This window comes from Olea europaea, chromosome 12, assembly GCF_002742605.1.
Source record: "Olea europaea var. sylvestris chromosome 12, O_europaea_v1, whole genome shotgun sequence".
Lineage (NCBI taxonomy): Eukaryota > Viridiplantae > Streptophyta > Magnoliopsida > Lamiales > Oleaceae > Olea > Olea europaea.
Genome location: NC_036248.1, coordinates 19,391,417 through 19,402,937, shown reverse-complemented (window position 1 = coordinate 19,402,937; position 11,521 = coordinate 19,391,417). Strand labels below are relative to the sequence as shown.

The window sequence follows — 11,521 nt, the reverse complement described above, 5'->3', positions numbered from 1 at the left end:
CGGATTTTGCTGCAGTCACAACTTGAAATCGATAATCATGAGATTAATGTCGTTTGTCACAAAATTAGTATGACATCTAAGTTATGGATTGTATCGTCATTAGCTGGTTTTTCGTCACAGGTTGCTGCTCAACAGAATTGCAGTAGATGCTTGTGACACATGCGTGAACTGTGTGTGTAAATGTGACCTAATCTATGAAACTGTAACCCCTCTGCTGTGAAATGAGAAATGTTTCAACAACTATGTACCATGTATTTAGCATCAAACATCTTGTTATTCACCTCAAGTCTATGTGACCTCTGAATGATAGCAATCTGTGACCTGACATTGGAAACGTAATGTGTGACCTGATTTATGGCTCTGTAACCTTAACTTTTAATGTGTGGCCTACTTTGTGAAACTGTGACCTGAATTGTGAAATGGTAACTTATCTTATGTGACATGTTTCCCCCACTATGTTCCATATATGTAGCATCAAACATGTCGTTATTCCTTTCTTGCATATGTGACCTCCCTGTCAACTAGGTAGTCTGAATAATATCGATCTGTGACCCGACATGTGATTGTCTTATCAAGAATTATCCGTAACCAGGTTTGCTAATTTGTGACATGATTCGTGAGTCTGTGATCTGATTTGCGAAATTGTGACCTCTCTGCTGTGTCGTGTGACATGTAACATGTTTCACTTACGATGACATTATTGATATTGATTTTAATTTGCAGAATGGTGTACTTGCACGTATATTTAATGTATGGATTGCAATCATCATTGGTGTTGGTATCTTGCAACTGCAGTTATTTAAACCTTGTGGGCACAATTATGATAGAATTTGCTCTGGATCCTACGAAGGCAGCAGTGTCATTAAAGTACATAATGAAGGAAGATTTGCCCATCATTAGGGTAAAAATGACAATAATGTGCCATCATACATTCTGCTGAAGGACATGGGGCGTGAAACTGCTAAATATCCGTTAATCGTTGATGTTGTTGAGGCAGAAATAGATAATACGTCGATCACAGTGCCAGTCAACGTGCATTCTAGCAGTGAGATGTTTACATTGCAAGACATGACATCAGACATATGCGAAGCGTCAAATGAAAAATGGGCCACATTTGTAACACTAAAGTCACAGTTGTGTCTGTCGTGGATGCTAAAGAGGTAGAAGAAGGAAGGGTGTTTTATGATAAGGATATTTTGAAAATAAGCCTATCATTTTTTGCAATACAGAACATGTTTGAGTTCATGGTTGAACGGTCCAACAAGAAAGAATATGTTGTGAGGTGTTTGAATGGTGGATATAGTTGGATATGTAGAGCGTCGGTGTGGGGGTAAAACGGATCTATTTAAGATTCGAAAAATTGGTAGTCACACATATGCATCAAATGTAATATTGGGATCACATAGGCAAGTTCCATCAAAGGTTGTGTCATCTACGATTACGTACAAGTACACATCGTCCCATACTATATATACTTCAAAGGACATATGCAGTGACATGTTGAATACTTATGGGGTTTATTTCGGTTATTAGAAAGCTTGGAGATCTCGCGAGCAAACTTCGAAAATGATTAAGGGTGACCCAACCGACTCATTTGGTAAGTTGTCAAGCTTCTTCTACATGCTCTGACAAAAAAATCATGTACCGTACCAGAATTAGAGGTTGATAGTCACAGTAAGTTCAAATATTATTTTATGGTGCTTGGATGCATCAATACGGGGATAGGAGCATTGTGATTGGTGATTGTTGTTGACGGTACATACTTGAATGGTAAATATGGAGGTATCCTTTTCACAGCATGTAAACAAGATGCAAATAATAGCATATTCATTCTTGCTTTTGGAATTGGAGACAGTGAGAATGACAAATCTTGGAGATAGTTTTTCGATAAGTTGAAAAAGGTGTATGGAAATAGAGAATGACTGTGTTTGTGTCGGATCGTCACCCAAGTATAAATAATGCAATAGAACATGTCTATCCAGGAGCCTCTTATGGTATTTGTTCGTATCATTTGCTGCAAAATCTAAAATCATATTATTGGAAGTCAGCCAAAAGCATTCAATTTGGCTGTCCGCGCTTATATACTGGAAGAATATGATTATAACATGTCTCTATTGACAACGATGAATGGGAAGATTATTTCTTATTTGGTAGTGTAATACATGTTATTTCATTTCACATACATATAAATGGTCCCATACAGTATTTTTATGATGTTCATCGAATTGATTTATGTTTGCAAGCTAATGTTGGACCTGAAAGTGGTCACGAATATATATGCCAACAAACAGATGTTCAACAATGACATCAAAAATTGTGGAATCGATCTACGCGGTCATGAAGGCAGCCAAAAATTACCCTATTGTATCCTTGCTAGAGTCATTGCGACAAACCATACATTCGTGATTTTGTAGACACAGGGATGATGATCACGAAACTTTCACGAAGTTGACGAGCAAGTATGAGAAAGAGATTAGGAAAATGAGCATGGATTTGAGGAACTTAAGGGTAATTTTCATTATTTTAAAATTCAGATGTATATGTGACCCCATCATAAGTGTCAGTATCTCGAACTGTCATGTGACAAAGGTAATATGTTACCTGTTTTGTGATTCTATGATGTTTTTAGTAAACTAAGGTATGGAATGTAACTGTGTACTCTCTGTCAACTCTATATTCTGATGCATGTCTATCTGCCACTTGAGGTCTGGACCACATGTGTAACCTGCTTTCTTAATCTATGAATGAACTCAGGGGTATGAGTCATTCGTACGTGACAGACACGTTGGAGTATATGCGACCTGTATATAACTACATGTGATATGACTGTTATTACATACACTCAGGTATCTTCTTCAAACCAGACAGTGCTTTCTGTCAGTAATGAAAAGTCGACGTTTGTCATTGATAATGAGCAACGAATGTGCACTTGCAAAATTCTACAAGTTGATTTATTACTATCTCCACACACCTTGACTGTAATTGCAAATACAAAAAGAGATCCATATGATTACTATTCTTATTATTACACAAAAGATGCATACTTGAATGCATACCAAGATTCGGTATATCCCGTTGGAAATCAAGAGGAATGGACAGTGCCAGAAGAAGTACAGCAAGAAATAGTGTTACTTCCTAATCAGAAGAGGAGTTGTGGAAGACCTACGAAGAAAAGGAAGAGATCGTCCAGAGAAGGGAGATTAACGATAAAATGCGNAAATTTACACCATATATATATGAAAAATAGCATTAAAATGTAATCGAAGATGGATGACTCATGAACTTCAACACGTTAATATCATTTACTGTACATCAAAGGTTACGAGTAACTATTCATTACAAGAATCTCTATTGACCAAACACGTGCAATATTCATAACATTTACAAACTAGATCATTGTCTTCACTAACAAATCAAATCAAATTTTAATTCTTTAACAAGCGCTTTTCCCGTCATAAGCTGATTCACTCTCTTCGTGTAAACCTGTCGATGTTTGTAGAGCAGTATAGCAATATCCATTCTGAACTTACTGACATCAAACTTATGAGGAATGGAACATCTACCACCACGGATAAGATATAGCACATATAACACCACGAATATCCTGCAATCATGACTGCAGAACATATGACACACTGTTATGAATCAATTTTTCAAAAGAATATACACATTGTAAATCTTGGTCACGGACTTACCCATTTGTCTGCTGAGGGAGTGTGTCGTCAATGATCACCTTCAATTCTTTGACTTTTGATACGTGATAATCAGGATCCGTCTTGGAAATTTTCAAGGCATTCATTAGAGCAGATAATACCTTCATGTATGACTCAATACCTTGCAAAACCTTTCAATCACAATAAGATTTACCTACAGAGTTGAACACCGTCATGATATGACTTCTAAATTCTAACAGGCCAAGCATCTAATGTGCTTTGTTGGTGGGTATAATCGGTATGAACACATAGTCAACATCGACCCAGGGTGAGCTAAAGGGAAAGCTGTGACCTGTTACAACCTTAACTAGGCTAGACTCTAACATCAGAACATTTGGGTCCTTCATAAAGGCAAGGAAAATGTCTTTTATCTTAGTCTGGAGCCATGAGTTTGTAGTGGTGGCTTTGTATTTCACCTTTTTGCCAAGTTTTGCGACCTGACAAATGAAGTAGAAGTAAGCATCCATGTGCTGTTTCAATAAGAAGAAAAAGATTTAAGCATTACGTACAACAAATTGGATAGAAAAATGACTCTGTGACTAGGTCCGGTGTGAAATGTGATCTATTTGTATCATCTCTGTTACTCTTCTTAACGAGTACCAAGGAAATCAGACTTCTTAAAAAAGTAATGTAACTTAATTGAGTGCGTAAATGTAATCATACCGCACCACTGAGTGATGACTCCGAATTTATAAGCTCGTGGAACCAAGTCTTATGACCAACTGGGAATGAACCAATTAAAAAAGCAGGCTTGATGGCATTCGTCTTCCTCGCTAAACTTTTTCCTGTGACCAAAAATGAAGGTTACATTCTTTTGTCACACTGGGTATTGAGAAACTTTTCACAGATAGGTATGAAATGCACTTACTTGTTTTTTGGTTTATACCCCATCTGGAACTAACCCATGAAGGCCGATTTGTCAATCTCGTAAACGCTGTCTTTGTAATTCTAAAAAATGACAACATTATTATCATGCTTGAATAATTTTTCCCTCTCCTGTCCGACAACAAAAGGAGACTGCAATACCCTTGCAAACCTTAAAACTCGCTTCACTGGTAATTCAGAGGTTGGTTCGGCAGTAGGTGATCCCTGTATGTTATTGCAGTAGGTTACAAATTGGTTAAAAATACAGCACATAAGTTGTCTGTGGCATGGTTTGGAAGCGTGTGTAGTCTGTCACCTTTACATGTGACTTGGTTTGAGTGTCTGTGATATGTGACATATGCCTGAAACATGGTTTGGAAGTGTGGGTGCCATGTGACACATGAATATAACATGGTTTGGAATGTGTGTTATTTGTGACTTATAAATAGGACATGGCCCAAAGGTATCTGTGATCTGTTATCTGCGAATGTGATATAGTTTGGAAGTGTGTGTGATCCATGACCTATGAATGGGACATGATTTGAAAGTGTATGTGCTCTGTGACCCAATGACTGGAAAATGTGTTTTTATTGTGTGTTATCTGTGACCTATGAAAGTGGCTGTTTGGAATGTCTGTTATCTGTGACCTATGAATAGAACATGATTTGAAGTGTGTGATATGTGACATATGAATATAACATGGTTTGGAGGTATGTGTGATATGAGACCTACGACTACTGGAACATGTAAATACTTCATTCTCAACAATTTTTGTTTCCGTCACCACATCAGATATGGAATCTATCCGCTTCTGAATTTCCTCTGAATGTAAAACATTGGGTAGGGTGTATTCAATCCCCAAATCAAATGATGGTGGTTCAAAGGAAAATGGAAGATTATCACTTAGGTCCATTTTGCCCTTCTCTTTTTTGTCCACATTTGATAACACGTTTTCCACCTATATGTTGAATGAGAAATGTCAAATTAAACTATGTTCTTTTACAGATATGTGAAATATATCAAGTGACTACCTTCTGAACCTTGTCAGATCCACCAACAACATGATGTTCTTGATTTCCATCTCCAGAAGTTTCTATTTGTCCTACTCCACGCTCGTTTGTCCTCTCACCAGACCATCTAATGATCTCATCCATTGCACTGGAGATCATTGCTGACATGGACTTGGATAAAAACTGCATGTTTGTCCGAATATCCATCAGGTCACTTTTAATACAGGCTTGCATTTGTACAATGTCATCCATTTTGTTAGTCTTCCCTTCGTTCAAGGATGACATCTTTGACTTGATGTCATCAAGCTCCGCCTTCAACATTTTATTATCCGCCTGGAGTTTAGATACTTGCACACGCAACTTTTGAATAGCCTGACAAAATGAATACAAAATATTATAAGTTGCTAGGGACATATCTGTGATCAAACATAGACATGCAGTGCACACTGGTGTATCTATAACCTGAAATGTAAGAAATGTGACATAGAAAATACTGATGTGCGACCAATAATGAAAATATTGAGAATTGACTAACATAACAACTTACGTCATCCCATTGTGCCCCATGAGATTGTGGCTTCTCTTGAGAATGATGAGCGATTGATGGGCCTTTAACAAGCGGGGATTTTAGACGGGTGGATGGCTCCTGCCATTTTGGAGGAGGAGCAACAAATTCGTCATCATCATCTGAAGAGTGGGCCTACCCAGTACTACTATCCATCAACGGTAGGATTGATGAAGCAGACTTTTCACTAGTACCAGCATATTCAACAAATCTCTTCGTCATGCGCTTGGTTCTTCTTCGGCTCTCGGATGAGGACGTCAATTGGATTGGCTTGTTGTACTAGACTCCGTTCATGTATGGCATCACCATTTCACTTTCCAACGGTTCCAAGTCACAAATCTCAATCTGCAATACAATATGTAAATTATACGAATGCAAAGTCAAACGTTCGGTATTGATTACATGACGCTTACTGGAACTTTACCTTAGGATTGGAGAAGCAGTCGGGTCCTTCTAATTTGGCAGCGGATGGTTGCTCATATGCCATCCAGTTTATCCTTGTAATCACAATGCTGTTAAGACTGGGAAAAGTCTCATATATCTATGCTTGGAAGGCTACAAGCGTTCCTCGTAACCTGTAGTGTAGGGTTCTCCTACGAAGGCCATCTCTCAATGCACCCAGAGTAATTTGGAATAATAGCTTGCCCCATGGAAAATTGTTCATTTCAATAAAGTCCTTAACCAGAACAAAAAGGAAGTGGTCGACAACCTTATTGTAGCCACGGGAAAGAGATAGGCAGTTAGGAAATACAAAGCCCGGAACATTACAACATCATCATCTGGTAGGGCTTCAACCAGATCGAGGTTAGGCATTTGGCATGCGGACAAAAATATGTCCTTCGCATCTTCATGTGTGACAACATCTACTTGTGAAAAGTATTTGACCTTCAACTTTGACTGTCTATTTCCGAAGACCTAAGTATCTGTATCACCTGAACATTCTTATCTTGTGACCAAACAGAACTAGAGATGGAGAACTTGACATATCGCTCGAAAACATAAAATCGTATTTCTTTCTCATTCGGGTGTTGAACCTTCCTTAGAAGGAAGTAGTGAATCAACTATGATTGAATCACTATTTCATGGTAATCCAACAAGTGGAAAAAACATGTGCCCCTCAATATCTGTTTCTAACGTCGGTTTAGCTTTGACTGTATGGTGGTGAGAACACCCTTGTACACAAAGGTTGTAATCCTGCCAGGAAACCAAACTTTTTCTGGTATTTTGAATTAGCAGACCTACATTAAGCACTAATAATGATGAAATTGTTAAATACTTGTACTATGCCCCTTTTGTTTCTCATTTTTTGAAGAATGAGAATGAAAAATATAGCTGTTACGGGCCCCACATAAGAGATAGAAATTCAAATTTGGTGGTTTGATGTGATGGATAACGGTCATATTTTTCATTTTAATGAAGAAATAATGGGAACCAAATAGGGGTTATAATTCAAAGAAAATGAAATATTAAATCTTCAAGTTTAAGGTCACGTTCACCTCGTATGAAATGGTCACACATGGACATCGTATGGCTAAAACACAGCATCAGCCATGTTAACAGTCAGGTCACAAAAATACAAAGTCTTTTCATTCAGATCACAGATTCCCAACAAACTTCAGTCACATCAACCATGTTAACATTCAGGTCACAGGTACACGGAGTCTTTTTATTCGGGTCACAAATTCACAAAAACTTCAGTCACATTCACCTATTAAGGTCACATTTAGAGTCCTATCCCCATTCCAGTAAGTTCATAGGCAGTCATATCCATATGCATTCACGTCACAGATTCGAAATATATGCAGTCATATTTCCCAGTTTTTGAGTTGTGATTTTGGGTATTCATGATTAGACAACGGATTGTTCGTAATATCGAAAATGAAAATCCAAAGATCAAACATTCTGCGTTCAAACTCTATTTGATGCAATAAGAACAACAAGGCAGAGGAAACTCTGTTAAGAAGTAAAAATAGCAACTTCTACTTGAATTTTCAAGTGGATGACACCAGTCAACCAGTCTCAGTCAAGGATAGCTAAAGGGTCCCCTGTCCAAACTTCGCTTATTTGCATCTGGTATGCCATTCCCGAACTAGAAGTCTGGTTGTTTGTGCTTCACATGAAACATGGGTAAAATCACACACAACAAAGTAATGCAACAGAGGAAATTGACCAAAATGCTCAAACCCTATTAGAACACACTTCATCCTTGACCTTAACCAGGATTATAAACGGTGGAACCTATAGAACATGTGGTAAATAAGTAGACAGATGGGGCCCATTTCATATTCCACCATCACTCACATGTCCTATGAAGCAGAGATCATGCAACATCAACTTGGACGTCTTTGCATTGAGACTACTTGATCACATGTAGGTGAAATGGTCACACGTAAACATCGTATGGCTAAAACACATCATCAACCATGTTAACAGTTAAGTCACATGCATACAAAGTCTTTTCATTCTAGTCACAGATTCACAACAAACTTCAGTCACATTCACATATGAAGGTCACATTCAGAGTCCTATCCACATTCCAGTAAAGTCACAGACAGTGATATCTATATCCATTCACGTCATAGATTCGGAATATATGCAGTCACATTTCCCATTTTTTAAGTTGTGATTTTTTTGGTTATTCGTGATTAGACAACAGATTATTCGTAAAATCGAAAACGAAAATCCAATGATCAAACATTCTACGTTCAAAATCGCAAACCCTACCCCATTCCAACGATGAAACGAATTCAACAGATTTCAAGGTTACAAATCTTTAGTAAGTCTTCAATACGTGTCACCCAAAGATTTTTCAATTAATACCCACCACTTAATGTATTAACAAAAAATAAAAATCAACATACCATGTTCGATTGGCCTTTTCGTTGGGTCACAGACGACGTCGCATTCTTTTCCATATGGGATTTCGTTGGGCTTTCCTCTCATTTCAGGCGTGGCATGGACGTTTATCGCCTTTTTTGAAATCTTGGGTTTATTCATTTTTTCACGACTATAAAATAGAAAGATGTGTGATGGAATGACGAGATAGACGAAGAATGTACTCTGTTCGCTTTGGGTATGTGACGAATATTAGTTCCTCGATAGGCCGAAGTAGGATAACTAACTGGAGATATTCGTGGGGTGGGTAACTGTCGAAGTGGTTTATCAGAGATCGTGAGGAAAAGATTGGGGACAGTTCTCTCGTTTGATAAGAAAGGAAGAAATATTAGATTTGAAGCACGTTAACTACAAAATCGCGCTTATTTAAAATATTTATTTATTTTTAATTAATCTAATATCGAATATTTGATTAGAAAAGTTGGGCCCATGATTTACGTACAATAAACTTGAAAGCCCTGGGAGGGTGTAATTTCCTCAACTAGCTATGAGCTAGTAATGTGCCAAAAACTAAAGAGATAAAAAGCGTTGAAAGAAATGTAGAACTTACCGGTTCAAAAGACAAGTCATTGAACAAAAACAAATTGGTTTTTTTAAAATAAATAAATTAGAGGGTAAATTTTTTATTTTATGGGATTTATATAGTCAAATTGGACGCAAATTATGAATAGGACAAACGCTACCAATTACTAAAAGGTTGGGAACAAAATTTCGATAAAATAAGGTTGACAACAAGTTCGATACTTCGCTCAAAGTTTGTAGACAAAATGCATGAATAAATTGAGACGTTGAAATTTCAACTCTAATTCAACCTGATTTAATTCTGGTTCAATCTATTTAATTCCATTTCATCTCGGATTCAATCATTTGACACATGACATTCTATTCTTTATAAGTCAACATTCTAACCGGATTACAAAACATCAAAATCAACCATATTGTTAGGAGACAATGATACTATTTTGTGATATTCACTCTTCGAGCGTCTTAGGTTCAACGCCCTCTAGAAAAGAAATCTTTGAGGTGACTCGTTTCAAACACTTGTAATTTGCCTTCTATTTAGGACCATAGATTCATCCACCATGTGTAGACCTTTCAGAATGTGATCAGCCTATTCCTCAAAATTTTAGCTCCTTCCTAGGAGCAATTTTCAACAAACTTTAATCAATTTTTTTACAGATATGCAGTAAAAACTTAGGGTGTGTTCTCTTTACTGTTTTCGGGCCGTTTTCAATTTTCGATTTTTCAAAACGGTAAAAACGCGTTCTCTTTCCCGTTTTCAAAAACGAATTTTTGAAAACGAAAAAAAAATTGTGAAGAAAACACAAAACGCCATTTTTGTCGTTTTAGGTGTTTTCAGTACAAAATTTGAAAAAATTGAAAACACGAGAAATAGTTCCATTTGAAAAATAGTTTTCCAAAATTGCAAAAAGAACGCACTTTCAACAATTTCAAACAGGCACTCAAAACACAAAACCCAAAATGAATTTAAAACTTAAAACTACAAAATTGAAATACGAAAAGAACAACCCCTTAGTGATTCTATTGCAGATATTGCATCTTTTTGAGTCGATAATGATGGTGACATAGGGATCCATTTGTATATCCAACTATTGAAATTTTGCTTAAAATGTTGTCCAAACAAGAACTTATGTTATGATTGATTAACTCATCGAGTTAGTAATGTCAAACAACTTTATGACCCAACCTCGTTTGCTGATGACACTCCAAATCGCAATCAAGACCTAACCCTAATAACTTCGAAATCAATCCTCATGCCAATAACAATTCTTGACTCCAAGCTATTTTTCACTCCACCTGTTCATGGTTTTTAATTTGAGCTGGCATTTTTTGGGGGGAAAAAAATTATTGAATAGATTTTTACCACATTTTAACCACATATTTTTTAATAAAATAATATTACATGTAAATTCAAAAATTTTCTTTATTTTCTAATTGTATATTTTTTATCAATATACTATTTAAAAATGGGGCTCAAACGAGCCGATAAATTTAAACAGGCATCTAATCGGTCTTGGACTCATTCAAAGATATTTTTCAGACATGATTTAAATGAAGATAGTAATATCTGCCTAAACGATGACGTGCGAAGACAATGTCCTTACCATACACCTTCCCTCTGCCAACCAATGCCTTTGCCTAAAAAACCGAGACCAGAAACTCCGCCTAAAACCTAGACGAATTCACTGCGCGTGCTAACACACTCCACCTTTAACCTTAGCATAAAGCAACAGAATCCACGCCGACCAAAATCGCGTGAAACAACCCTTTCCTCGAAAACAGAAAATGACGCCATGCATCGTCGACATTTGGACGGAGGAAGAACCAAATCTTTTGCACGGTAAATTGTGTACTATACAATAGATTCACCATGTGACCTACTTTTGTATAGGGACAGCAACCCATAAGAAGGAAGAACCTTTTTCTGGCCGCAGATTCTTTTCTCTCTCACA

General features: G+C 37.0%; 1 protein-coding gene across 1 annotated transcript; it reads left to right on the top strand.

Annotated features, from left to right (window-relative positions):
• The first annotated feature begins 1,905 nt into the window (after positions 1-1,905).
• Positions 1,906-3,260, top strand: LOC111406728. Its single transcript, XM_023036108.1, has 3 exons — positions 1,906-1,949; positions 2,415-2,508; positions 2,847-3,260. Exons 1-3 carry the CDS (start codon positions 1,906-1,908, stop codon positions 3,258-3,260), a joined length of 552 nt encoding a protein of 183 aa, XP_022891876.1.
• Positions 3,261-11,521: the final 8,261 nt, after the last annotated feature.